This window comes from Dromaius novaehollandiae, chromosome 3 (genome assembly GCF_036370855.1).
Source record: "Dromaius novaehollandiae isolate bDroNov1 chromosome 3, bDroNov1.hap1, whole genome shotgun sequence".
In the NCBI taxonomy this organism is placed as follows: domain Eukaryota; kingdom Metazoa; phylum Chordata; class Aves; order Casuariiformes; family Dromaiidae; genus Dromaius; species Dromaius novaehollandiae.
In genome coordinates, this window is record NC_088100.1 from 38,871,164 (window position 1) to 38,884,894 (window position 13,731).

General features: G+C 38.9%; 1 protein-coding gene across 13 annotated transcripts in view; it reads right to left on the minus strand.

The window, feature by feature from the left end:
• SNAP91 (synaptosome associated protein 91) overlaps positions 1-13,731 on the minus strand; it is a 75,444-nt gene that overhangs the window by 17,859 nt on the left and 43,854 nt on the right. For 5 of the 13 annotated variants that reach the window (XM_064508726.1, XM_064508725.1, XM_064508723.1 and 2 more), the window contains 8 exons: positions 11,058-11,072; positions 10,752-10,919; positions 4,410-4,517; positions 3,626-3,886; positions 3,340-3,417; positions 3,159-3,230; positions 2,633-2,716; positions 1,603-1,686 (listed from right to left, as the gene is read on the minus strand). In XM_064508726.1, coding sequence (XP_064364796.1) covers positions 1,603-1,686; positions 2,633-2,716; positions 3,159-3,230; positions 3,340-3,417; positions 3,626-3,886; positions 4,410-4,517; positions 10,752-10,919; positions 11,058-11,072 — 870 coding nt within the window. The remainder of the gene's footprint in view (positions 1-1,602; positions 1,687-2,632; positions 2,717-3,158; positions 3,231-3,339; positions 3,418-3,625; positions 3,887-4,409; positions 4,518-10,751; positions 10,920-11,057; positions 11,073-13,731) is intronic. The other 8 variants (XM_064508734.1, XM_064508733.1, XM_064508731.1 and 5 more) reach the window with 6 other exon arrangements.

Consider the following 13,731-nt stretch of genomic DNA (forward strand, 5'->3'; position numbering starts at 1 on the left):
TTTTTGACAACATCTTTGCACTCCATCCCCTAACAACACACACAATCACAAAGGGTAGTGACCAGTATTTTCCTTGCAATATTACTGGTATCGTGCTTCAGAAACTAGTGATGAAAGCTTGATTTCCAACCTAAAGCTATCCATAGGCTGCTTAACCAACACACAGAATTACTGAAGCACTATTAAAACAAAGAAGGACTTCTAACTTAAGATCCAGAAACTCTCTCTACTAAAATTTAGCATACATTTATACATTATATCCTACTTTAAGTAGCTGGCTTGCTGGTATTCAGACAGGTTCAGAACAGACATACACATTACTCTCTAGAACACTTGTACTTTCTTGTAGCATGATTAGGAGACACCAAAAAATCGATCAGGTACCAGCAAAATTGTTCTCTTCTGAGATGGTTTCTGAATGTAAGCACCATTTGTAGCAGCTCACAAATACTGAGATATCTCACTTGAATTATGTGTTTCTCATGTAATGGAGGATCTCTCAGGAGCTTATAGAAGGCAAAACATACACTTCTGATACACTGTAAGTTGGCACGAGAGATCTTTGGACATACAGGCAGCAAATGAGGCCATGGTCCACTCCAGCTGGAACAGTTAATAGTTGCATTAAGGGAAGACTTTTTAAATTAAAGCCACAAGGGCACAAGATTAAGTTTTCAATCATCTTCTAGCTTGTGAAGGGCAATTCACTGACAAATTTACCTTCTGGAAACATGAGGAAGAACGATCCTAGTCCCTTCTCAAATCAGAAATGCTTTTGTTTTCTTCAAACCTGAGGAAGACATGCTTGGGTCTTGTTCTCTACAAATTTCAATTTTGGGGCAGGGAAGAGTCGCTACTGTTTAGCAAAATCACTATAGCCACTGAAGTATGTGGCGTGGCAGAAAGTTCAGAGAATGGCAGAAACAGAATTCAGCTGAAGCTGCTCAACCTGTGGGATGCAGACTAGAATATACAAATACTCAACCTTCAAAATAAGCAAGACAGTCTGATGCCACATTCAGCACTAGCAGGGGCCTCACTCTATCCAGTATAAGGAGAGGGGCTCTATCTCTTCAGTGCCCTTGTGCTCAAGAACTGCTCTCTCCTCTCACGCCATTTTCCTTGGCTAAATCCAAGACAGTTGCTAATTCACTCATTCAAACTTCTAACAGGTAAGTGTGTAACCGGCCTCAATTAAATGAACCAAGAAACAAAGATGAGTTATCAGTGTGGAATAAATAGCATAGCTTGGATTACTATCCTGCTTAAGTACGGCTGCAATCAGTCACAGAAACTTTACGTAAACACCTCCATTCAGTGCACAGTACCGAAAAATAAGGCTTATGTAGGAGGTAGGAAAATGAAGAGCATTCGATGAAGATCATTTAGGAAGCTAGCCTGCATGCTTAATATAATGCTTTCATTATAAATTGCTATGGTTTTAACTTAAGAAGTCTAAAAATTAAGAAATCTTGTGAACAAGTATCTTATTCCACTGCAAAAGTCCATTTATATCCAAGGAACACACAGGATTTCACAAAGACTATTTCTTAGATTTCTCATTTAAACAGCAAATTAAAAAAAAAAAAAGTTCTTTATTACCAGCCAGTAGGTCTGCAGAAGCTGAGGAACTAGAAGCAGCCTGGGTTGCGGGCTGGGGTTCAGAAGCACTACTTCCAAAAGCATCTAAAGGGAATTCCAGAAGGCAGCAAGAAAAGGTGAGGAGTTCAACATTAAATACACCTATTCATCACTGTTATTTTAAAAAAAAGATGGCAATAGGATAGCCATTTCATTCATCAGAAGAAAAAAAATGAAAGTACTTGGCAGAGCAGTACCATGGACACAAAGCTCAGGTGGAAAGAAGGAGAGGTAACACACCAGCATGTCAAAGAAATCTGTTCTTCTGTAAGGAAGAGCAACATGGAAGAGGATGATATCAATACCAATCAGCAAGGCTTGCAAGTCCTCTTAGTTGGGCGTCTTCTCAGAAAGTCCATAGAAAGAGTAGGATTTTAGGCCAGAGGGTTAAAGCCCTTTGGAGATGAAAGCATTAAGTAAAAGACTGGAGTAATTCCAGCCATAACTTACGGACTCACATTAAGTTTTTTTAGAAGGATATTTCACTGATGTTTGAAAATTCACTACTTTAAGTAATATTCCTGTTCTACAACGCTTCTAGAGTTGGCTGTGCCCATCCTAATTTTCACCATGTCAAATCTGATAGAGATCCTATAATTCAGATAGCCAATTTCAGAAAAGCCACCCTGAAAACTTCAGCTGCTTAGAGAAACAAAACTAAGAGAAACCAATGTGAACATGGAGAGTTGCAAAGGTGGAAGGGAGGGAAAGGGAAGCACGTAACACACTTTCATCAGACCTCTGAGGTAGAGTCACACATGCACTGACTGAAGATAGAATGGCAAATGTAATGACAACAGAATGGAAACACTGACAGCTTATTTGCAGTTCATTATTTGTTGTGCAATATGAAGAGCTGGACAAGTTAGTCTTAGCTGCAATGCTGCACAGAAAAGCCATCAGAGGGGGAAACTGCAGCTTTAGCAAAGCGCAAAGGTAACTGAAATGAAGTGATTCAGCTCTGAAGTAGTAAGGAAAGAAAAATACCCACCACCAAATAGGTCAATCACACCTGAAGAATCCACCTTTGCTGGAGAGGCAGTGAGTAGAGGAGAAGGGGCTGCAAATGCATCCACTGCAGTAAGCACAGGATAAATAATATTTAGTATCAGCAAGGCAACAATGATAGCTAAATATTTCAAAACCACATGGGTCCATCAGTTAGAACTACAGAGTCAGTAAGTTCAGGTAATGTCTTCAGAACTGCAAACAGAAAGTGTTACATTTCTCACACAGCAACTGAAAACCACAGTACTTTTCAAAAGCCATTCTTGTTTAATAATTTCCTTATGTTTAAAGAAGGATTTACTCTCTTAACATCCACATCACTTACTCAACTTCAGCGTCAGCCACTTCTGGTTCACATCTTCAGCAACTGCTGATCTTGTGACTAAAGTATCAACAAATCCACAACTTGGTGTTTCAGCTTAAAGATGTAAGTTGGTAACAAGTCTTATTTTTACTCTTGAGAGAAAACCTGGAAGCCTGTAGGATGTCCTGTGAAAATAAGCACTCACCAGATAAGAGATCAGCAGTGAGAGAACTCTCAGGCACAGGAGAAGCTCCATGTGGTGGAGATGAAAAAGCATCTTCCAGAAATGAAAGAAAAAAATCAAGGAGAAATGAGTATCATTAAAGTCAGTTAACACCATAACAAAGCATCAAAGCAGCAGAGTATCTGAAGATTGTTCTCTTTACCTGTACCAAACAGATCTATGCTAGGTGTAGCATCTGGTTTAGGTGCTGCAGGTACCTCGGGAACAGACTCAAATAAATCTAAGACCAAGAACATATATGTCTTTAACTCATTTTCGAAAGACAGGACTGAAAGCAGAACTTCCAACTTTTGCATATCACATTTGGAGTTAACAGGCTTTCTCATTTGAAAGCCTAGAACACAGCATGCATACTACAATGGGTTTTTTTTTTTTTGTATTCCTGACAGATCAATTCACCAGAATCAAAGAGTTAAAAACAAAATTACCACCAAAGATATCTAGAGCAGGAGGAGCGGAGGTGGTGGCAGGAGCAGAAGTGGTGGCAGTGGTGGTGGTGGTGGCAGTAGCTGTAGTAGCAGTAGCAGCAGCAGCAACAGCAGCAGCTGGAGAAGGAGTAGTTGCAGGAGCTGGAGTGGCTGCACTAGTTGTAGGGGTAACTACAGGAACAGCAGACTCTGTTGGCTTCATAGCAAAGAGGTCCAGCTCAGGAGCAGCCTCTGCACTACCTTCGGATGGGGCAAAGGGGTCTTGTAAAAAGGAGAGGGGAAATATATGTGTGCATATTTAGGATCAGTAAGGGAGGAAGTTAAGAACAAAGCAACTACAGGCAATGCACATACTGCAAATACACACGCACGCACACAAATGAGATTGGTCTAACATCTAGGCTACTTATCCAGACACATTGCTTATGTTTTTCCAAAACAAAGATCATCTGAAAGGCTGAAGAGTCCAGATAATAAAGGGCAGGATTTTAAAAGACTGTTGGACAAGGCCAAAAAAAGATAGAGACATGATGAAAAAAATATCCAGTTTAACAGATTACTGCTTACAAAACTCAGTGCTGCCAGAATCATTCATTAGCACTATTGAATAAGCATAAAGTTACTGGCACTCATAAACTGGCAGTTTTGTTAAACATGCTCTTCAGTCTAAGGTTTGTTTCGACCAATTGTGAACATGATTAAGAAAATTTCAGAAAAACACACTGCCATGTAGTTTAAACAAAAAACAGCAAAACAAGAGACCATCTAATGACATAAAACCCACCATTTCCTGAACATGCATCAAGAGCTGCTGCTACAGGGGTTGGGGTAGCTGGTGCTGCTGCCCCTTCAGTTGCTGCAGGGGCTTCCCCAGGAGAAGCTGCAAAGGCATCTTGGGTGCAGTTTAAGAACAGAAATTAAAAAGAAAAAGGATAAAGAGAAGAAAAATATAGTAAAAGAACCAAGTTAAATTGCACAGGTAGGTCCCCTTATACAATATGAATGCTGCTACTCTGACCGCAAGACAAGTCATGCAGCACATTTCCTTTGTCTCCCCCAGTCCCACACAAGCATGTTCAAATAGGATTTGAAGACAGAACTTTTGAGGCTGCCAGCAGAAAGTTCAGTAAAGGGAAAAAAAAAAAAAAAAAAAAAAAAAAAAAAGCATGATTATCATTGTATAAGGGTTCAGAGCAGCACGCTCATGTACTACCCAAAATTAACTAATGAAGGACAGAGGTATGGCATTAAGTTGGTGTTAATAAAGATATTAAATTTTCATGCTCAAAGCCTGTAACACATGTATGATTACTTGGTAACTGTGAGTTTACTTGCACAGTGCTTTGCAAACTTAAGCGCTGTTACGAATAGCAATCCAGTTATATTGGCAGAGATCTATTCCTACCATTTCTAGCTTTTAAGCCACACAATATCTGAGAAATGGAACTTACTAGTTTCTTAAGAGTATTACAGTAGGATCCTTCTGAGGCCAGAAATCCCAATGCATAGGTTATATTTACTCAGCTTGCTTTTGAAAGGTCAAGAACACTGACCATAACTACTGGTCAGCCATAGCTAGTCTGTCTCTATTTCTTTGAGAATAACCTTCAAGGCCGACCAGCCCAGCCAATTCAGAGAAGGTAACTGTAATTAATTCTTGGGTTTTGCTTGGCTGGTTTTTGTTTTCCTCTTCCTAAGTGATACGTTTGAATTGCAAGCTCTGAACATTTACAGCATTATTCTTAGACTTAAACCACCATCTGCAGCTCTTAATTCCATGAAATAGTCCTAATGGACAGTAACCATTTGGACCACCCCTCATAAGCAAGCATTTTCTTCACAAAGAGATTGTGCAATCAAAATGTCATGGTTTAAGACATTCATAAGGCATTTTTCTATTGCTTCAAAGATAGCAAGTTCAAAAATTTCTATATGCAATTGCACTGTCAAACTAGCACAGGAAAAAAGCTTAGCATGCTTTAATTTGAATCTCAATTTTAAAATGAAAATGACCATTTTAAAACAAGTTTGTGCCAGTTAATCTAAAAAGCTCAAAAGGGCATGCATCTAAACTTCAACAGAAGAGATGGAAGCTGATTAGTCTTGTCCAATAGAATTAAAATGAGTTAAAAGCAAAAGAAAGGGCCTGCTAATAAGCCATTTCAAATATAATTCTATTTTTCATGTAATAGGGTTCAATAACAAAACTGGATGGCAGTTGTCCAAGTAAAATATCATAAATAGTCAAAAGTCACTGTACTGTATGCATACCAGGCACTGACATACTGGCTTAGAAGAAATTCAACAGAGAATTGGACTGAAGAGTTTTGAATTCAAATACTTCCAAATACACAATGCACACAGCAATGGGTTATTTTTTGCTCTACAGGGCTAGCCTTCACATGGAAAGTCACCCTGTATTCTTTCAAAACAACATATTTCTATCCATATATGCCTACAGGCCAGCAATACAGAAACTGGTAAACACTACTTAGAAGTGTTTCTCCAGATGCGGAGATATACTCAAGATTTCCTACGAAGTGGAATTTCAGAATACATAGGCTAGTCACAAGCCCTACATTCGACCACTGCACTTCAAAATAAGATCTATTCCTGTCAACACGCAGTATACTGAAGCTCTAAGGGCCACAGCTATAGAAATTCCGGCAGGCACAAATTCCTTTCAGCCCTAAGATGGAAGGGAACAGGTAGCTTGGCACTGTCTAACTTGATACTGGTTTTATTACATATAGCTAGAACCTTATTCAGGAGTAGCAAAGTATTATCATTTTCTTTAGCATCACACTTGGTTTAAATGGTAGGTGGTGTAAACAGCTAAGTTCATAATGGAATTTAAAAGACCACCACCACATTGTGTGCAGAAAAACACCACTCTAAGGAGTTCAAGAAACTCTATTAGCTTAGAGACAGACCCACCTCAACAGCTCACCCTATAAAGCACAGTTCACACCAAGGGTTTTAGATAAGTCCTTCCTGAAACTTGTCACAGAGTTAATGCTTATTAAGATTTCCATAGCCTTTCAAAGGCTCTGCTGTATCTGCACAGACTTCAACTAAAATCTAGCATCACATGCAGAAGGGAAAACAACTGCGTACTGCCTATTTCATTAGTCAAAAAAACCTGGACTGCTTATTTTCCTTTGTTCTGCAAAACTGGCTCAATAACTCTACATCTGTATATTCAGCATTGCAAGAGATCTTTTCCCTTTAAAGCAGTTACTGAATTTACTTAATTTATGCCACTTTCCTACACTTGTGCATCCTCTGCTTCAAAAGTGAATCTAACTTTTTGCTTCAAGAATCAAGCAGTCCATGTTCTTCAGTTCGGTTTATAGTCAGACTAGAAGGAAACTTAGAGAAACACTGCCAAAACCTTTGCCAGTCCATATGACATGGAACATCTGTCAGGGGTGATAGGTATGTATTATGTATTGCATGACACTTGAGTTGTTAACAGAAAAACAGTTCTTATTGAGACGATATGTAAAGAAAGGCATCTCTAAGTTCTGACGTACTGAAACAGTGCTTCTGTATATCTTGTCTGCAGCAAAATATATGTCACTGAAAAGTGATTTGTTTAGTTTCATAAATTCAGGCTTTTTATTTGATGCCATGGCATCAATATATGCCAAAGTATTTTGCTCACACATTATGATACAGCTGAATTACAATCATTTAATGTAATTTATTGTAATACTAATACACGAAACTTCACGTAAAGTCATGAGTACAGAAAAAAGAATCATACAACTAAAATGTGCAGGTAAAAAAATTTTTGGTTTCCATATTTTTTTCTTTTAAGTCACCCTACATTATTTTTTTGACCTGAGCGAACACTAAATATTCCACTAGGCTCAGTGCCAGCAATCATAGAAAAAAAATATGATTTTTTAAATTAGCACTAGTTTGCCTTTCAGTATTGGTACAGTAACAGCATGCTCCAGCTTAAAACAGACATTCATTAGCCCTCAGGTGCCAAAATAGTCTTGATGACTTTGGCTTTAGTTTTGTTAAAGGGAAAACCATAGTTCTGCTGCCTACTTATGATGCATGTCATCTGAATGCCTAATAACTGACATTTGCAGTGTCTGTCATTACTTGTTACTTGCACTGCTTATGGTATAAGCACATTACTGATGTGATCTTGCCTTAAATGTATTCAGTCACATCCAAAAATACTGTGTTCAAGTTCTTCGATTGAGATACAGGTCATATCCAGATATTTCACCTTTCTTCTACCTTTAGATTTCTCCCTCTCAGGATTGATCCCAGCTGCACTTTGAAAACACACTCTTGTTTCTCTTAGAAACAAGATAAGGAATTCCTCAATTTGGACCAGTTAATTGAAACTTGCTCATTAATCAGACTGAATCCTTCAAAAAGCTATGCTGGATCAATGCTGAATTTCTCATCTGCTTTCCAAGTCCATATTAGACAAGGATGTAATGCAGAACTGCTGCTCTTCCTAAAGACACTGCAAGTCCAGTCATCAGAAGCATATAGACTCCTATCGGCTAAAGGGCCAGGGACATAGTGCAGGAGAATACAAGGTCACGCCCACTGCTGCAGTCTCCTCTTGCTGCCTCCATCTACTTGGCTGCCTTTTCCCCGCAGCTTTCAAAGCCTCCTTTTCCTACCCTGACACTCCTTGCAGGCTGTTGTCATTCCTTCTCCAGAGATGACTCCTCTTGTTCCTTCCCACACTACACCTTATTAAGATAAGGGTCAGTGTGCCTAGCACCACAGAAGCTAGATAGCGACAGTGCCTGCCCCAAAAGTATCATCTCTTGCACTGTACATACACTCTGAAGAAATAAGGAACATATTGCCACAGGGCATTACTGATAGCAAAGTGTCACTCATCAGTATGGCACTCAGCAGACAGAGGAGGCTTCAGGAAGAAAAAAAAAGCAAGACTAGAAGACGGAAGTTCAGTACAGACTCCAGGATTTGAAAAGGCTCTGATCTGTGGGTGTCTAGAAGGCATTATATCACTACATCATCATACACACTGCTGAGGGTGTTCAGAGATTTTTCTTCTAGAGAACCAGAATTTTTCAATCTAGTAATTAGATGCTATTATAAATAATAAAACCTTGCCTTTCCCTGTAGTGTTCCAAGTAAGATTCAATACTCACCTAATATGCAACCCCCTGGAGATTTACAGTATTTGAACAACTAAATACATTCTCTTTAAATTAAGACATCTAGTCACTGAAGTTTGGATACCTTACTGCAGAAGTAAACTGTCTTTCCACATTGGAGGATGAAGGCAACTTAGTTCCTAATAATGATTTCATGTGTGCCACTAAATGGTCTAAAGAGCAGTTAAACCTTTAGATGCTAAAAGCATTCAGCTCTTCGCCACTTTATAAACACAGCAAGTAGAGATGGTATCTGGTAGTAGCTATTTTTCCAATCACAGGATAGTGGAAAAACTAACAAAAATTGAACATCTTACTGTTGTAGGACTAGAAGAATAGGCAAGGGCAGGAGTTTTTCTAATCCACTTTAAAATTTACAGTAATTCCTAGCCATCAGACTGCAGTTTAATTTTTAAAAGGTCATATATCTATGCTAAGTTAATAATGCAATTTAAAAGTGTTGTAATAAAAATGGGCTCACCTTCCAAAGCCTACACACTTGACGTTTTACATGCCATGCAGTTGAGCAGGTGCTAATGAGTACAGGCCTCAGACTCTTAGTAACATGCCTCAACTTCTGTTATACAGGCTTCTGACAATAATCCACATAAGACTTCCTAGTGGTGTACCCAGCTTCTCAAGATACCAGTTTTTAATTAGCCAGAACTGCTGCCCAAGTGGTAGATGATTTTAAATTGCTTCTCAACTGCCTGAATCTGTGGCACTCGGTCTATTATTCATCTTTATATAAGGAGGGATTAAGTAGCAGTGCAGCCGTCCTACTCCCTTCCTACAGCTTCTCAGCAATTTCACTGGGGATATCTCAAAGGTCAGTCCTAAACACAGGTTCTAGCTGGGAACTTTCAGGCTTTAGGAAACACCTCTGTAGTCAAACCGTGCATGTATTAGATCTCTCCTGTACTTCTGTCCTTAGAAGCAATAGATAACAAGCACACCCATACAGAGAACATACAGCAAAGCTCTAGAATTAAGTTTTGACAGCAAGCAAGTTATTACTAAATCTAGACATCCACTGTCACACTGGGAATAAGCTTCAGAGACAACCAGTTAAACAGAGTAGTCAGATAATCCTAAATCTGAAGTAAAATATGTTAGTTTGTAAATCAGAAGGTTTGCCCATCAAGCTGGGTTGGTATCATATTGAAAAGAAACAGAGGCATTTCTGACTTGATGTTGAGAAGCCTTATACTCCAGTAGAATAAGAATAAAGCTGGCAACAGACAGGGGAGACTTTATTCTTACCCAAGAGTTTAGCAACTAGCATTAGAGACAGAAAGAGCATATATAAGAAAAGTTGTAAGACAATGATGCCTACACATTAGCTGTATAGTTGGCATCCAGTACAAGTTCATTGTAACTTTAATTTACTGTTAGGAATCCTGCAAAATGGAGAATCCTGAAAGACAGCAATTTCAGGTCTCTCAATACCAAATTTCAAGGAAAGATCCAGAAAAACACAACACATCTGTGTGACAGAAACATGACATATAAGAAAGGGGCAAGAAGCTGCCAGGCCCATCCTCTCTAGTGCAGTAACTAGGAAAGCACAATTGCTTTTCCCCAGAAATTCCAGTACAGTATATAGTCACTAAATAAGGTGGAAAGAATACGTGCTTAACCCAGTGTGGACCTTAAAACTGATTTTCTTACTTAGCTGTTTGTCATAATGTACCTCAGTCTGAAGTGTACACAGTTTTTCATTTCCTATAATTGGAAATATGTAGAGGTAAATGCCGAATATGCAGAGGAGCCTATTAGCTAATAATACAGCAAGCAAAAAGCTAGTTGGTTAGTTTACATTTCCTGCTCAATATAGTATCCAACACACAGGTGTGTCTGCTTGAGCAAGTAAAACTAGACGCCTTATTACAAGAGTGGATCTCAATATTGCTTTGTCAACCATATGAACTGGATTAGATCACTAGAGCAACCAAACTAACCTCCGAAGAGATCCACTTCAGCAGTGGCAGCAGTAATAGTTGTAGTTGTAGCAGCAGCTGAAGTAGTTGCAGTATCAGTAGTTGCAGCAGTAGTTGCACTAGGCTCTGGGGCAAATGGATCTGAAATCTGTGGCTCAGAGGTAACACCGGGAAGTGCAGCCAGATTATCTATATGCAACCATATAACGAAGATCAAACAGGAAAAGTAAGGGGAAGAGGGAGAGAGACCACTAACACTCAACTCCAAGAATATGTAATAAGGAGTCTGAACTTTCAACAGTCTTAGAAATTAAAAATATTACTCACCCTCTCCCAAGAGGTCTAGTGATTGTCCATTAAAATGACAGCAGTATGAAAAAAACAGAGCAATTAGTAGAATGGCCAGGCAGAAGGTGTTCATTAGCTATACATTCATTCTCTAAGTGACGTGTCTGGATTAAATAGAATTTCTGCATTTAATTTTCCAATAGTCAAACAATTATTGCCACATAACAAAGCTCATGCTGTTTAATAACTCTATTCAAATCAGAACCAGTGCACAAGTCCTATGCATTTGATCTCTAATCAGCAAGTTATTCAAACACTGGTAGTATCTATTGCTTCTGTTTCATACAGCTGGACTTCATTCCCGTTTTTAAGCTACAATACAGAGGACAAAGTATTAGACTAAGCATTGACAGGAAGGTCTCCTACCCTTCACTACCCTAGGGTAAAGCCACGAATCACGTCTTTGGAATGTTCAATTTAACAGCATAGTAATTCTCCTTTTTCCCTCTCCCTGAACTTGCATTTGTCTTAGCAATGGGGGAGTTCCACCAGAAGCAGATGGACTACTTTAAGATCTAAAAATAGCTAATAGCATCCCCTAAGTACACTGAAAATTTTAAATTTACGTCTGTGGGTCTAACTACATGAAGATTCAAGACTTTCACAAAGTAAAAGTTTACATGGGAAGAGCGAGCCCCAATGAAACCCAGTCCTCACACATAAATACAGCAAACAGACAGAAGTAATTGAGATTAATACAAATCAGTGAGCAACTACTCAAGACTGTATGCTGGTAACAAAGCAAATTTCAAGATAATTCTGTTTAGTTACAAGTATTTTCTACACTAAAGTAAGGAGCAAGAAAGTAGTCAAAGTTATCATTAAAGTCAGTAAAGGTAGTCAGAATTTAGCTTACTGTTTTATCAGAACTGAGTTGCTGTGATCCACATATGATCCCTAGAACCACTCCCAAAACTGTTACTAAAGCCACTGTACTCTAGTAGACAGCAGCTTTCAAATACAGTGTTAAAGTACTTTAGGATACAATTCACAGCATCCCTACTGCCCCAAGTATTTTCTGAAAAACAAGTAGTTTGCAGTTTTTATATCTGAGATAACTGTATTGAAAAAAGATTTGAAAAAAAGAAACAGTTCCTCTTTGAGAGGTTTCCCTACATGTGTGATGGAATAAGCACAGTGTGCAAAAGGTACAGCCTCTGTTAACACTTGCTATGAAGACTATGAGTGATTGACAAGCAGGTTGGCGCTATTCCAACTACACTTCACTAGTTAACTGTTTTCAGAAACCAATGAGCATCTTTAATGTTAGGCTTCTCTACAAGTTGATGCCCTCTGAGAACAGTCAGATCGAGCTCAGACAGAGGAAGTTTTGCCTGTCTCCCTAATGTATTTACTAAACTATTAAATCAAAATAATTATTACTACCATCTCTGAGGAAGCTATCACTACATTTTAGACTCTGCAGAGTTTCATTATTCTGAAAGATGTGCTCAGGTCCTTCTTTTAAAGTGCATGCCCTTCTCTTGACTGAACAGTTGTTCTACTCTCATGGAAGGCAGGATTCTGAGGCATTGAATACTTCAGATTGTAGACCACGATCAGGTTCTTTCAACCACTGCATATATGCAATCCTATTCACACCTGTAACTAATCCATCTCTATGAACTACTTTGGAGATGACAGAAATATGCTAAGCTGCAACACTACAAGCACCTTTTTCCAGACAGTCCTTGACGTACCACACGGTATTATTTCAGGCTCACAAGAACTTGCACTTTGCACCTTAGGAGTATTTCAAAGATCAGCAGTCCATTCAGAATGACAGAATATGTAGCTGTACTGTTCTATTTGATACTCAGAATCTAGCACACACAAACACACATTATAGTTTTTTGCTGAAGAGTGCCGACAGTGGTCTAAATTGCATCCCAACCTTGCATTACCCTCAATGACAGTGTGTATGTGTCCCAGTAGGGAATATTCACCCTCCAATAGAATGCAAATCAGTACAGTGCTATTGGGGGGAGTGGGGGCACACGTTACCAACAGGTATGATCTTCAGTTTCATTGCATTTCACCCCTTATGTATGCCTCCAGCAGCACAGCTATTTATATTAAATGTTTGAATATTTCTAGAACTATTAGCATAGGCGACACAAAAGTAGCACAAAACCCTTTAGAGGTTGCAAAAACCTGAACGAACTAAGCAGTTTGGCCTACTTCATGTTTTATACTGCAGTGAAAGTAGTCTAAGCATGACAGCTATGTATTTACTTACCAGTAGCTTGATATTGCTCTTAGATTCATTGTACATCTAAGGGGGTCACGGGTTCATCTGATTCACACTGAACAGCAAGCTCAGAGTCTAGACATTTTACTACAGGTCAGTGTCTAGGAAGCAAAATGCTTTGAGCAAGCACAGCTTAACCTTCATGAATTTGTCTTTATCTTCCACATTTGTTAAAAAGGCACCGAAGAACATGCGCAGGTATTTTAGTAATTGGTCCCCTAAGAGGGCTCTACTTGAGACTCGCTGCATGAGCTCAGGTAAGTCAACATACTATTCCGAAAGAGCGTAACAGTGTATTAAAAATGCAGCACTCTGGTATCTCATTACTGCACGCCAGGTGGAAGTCTCACAGCTAGACTGAAAATACACAACTGTTAGCAAACTTCTACCTTCTATTAGCTT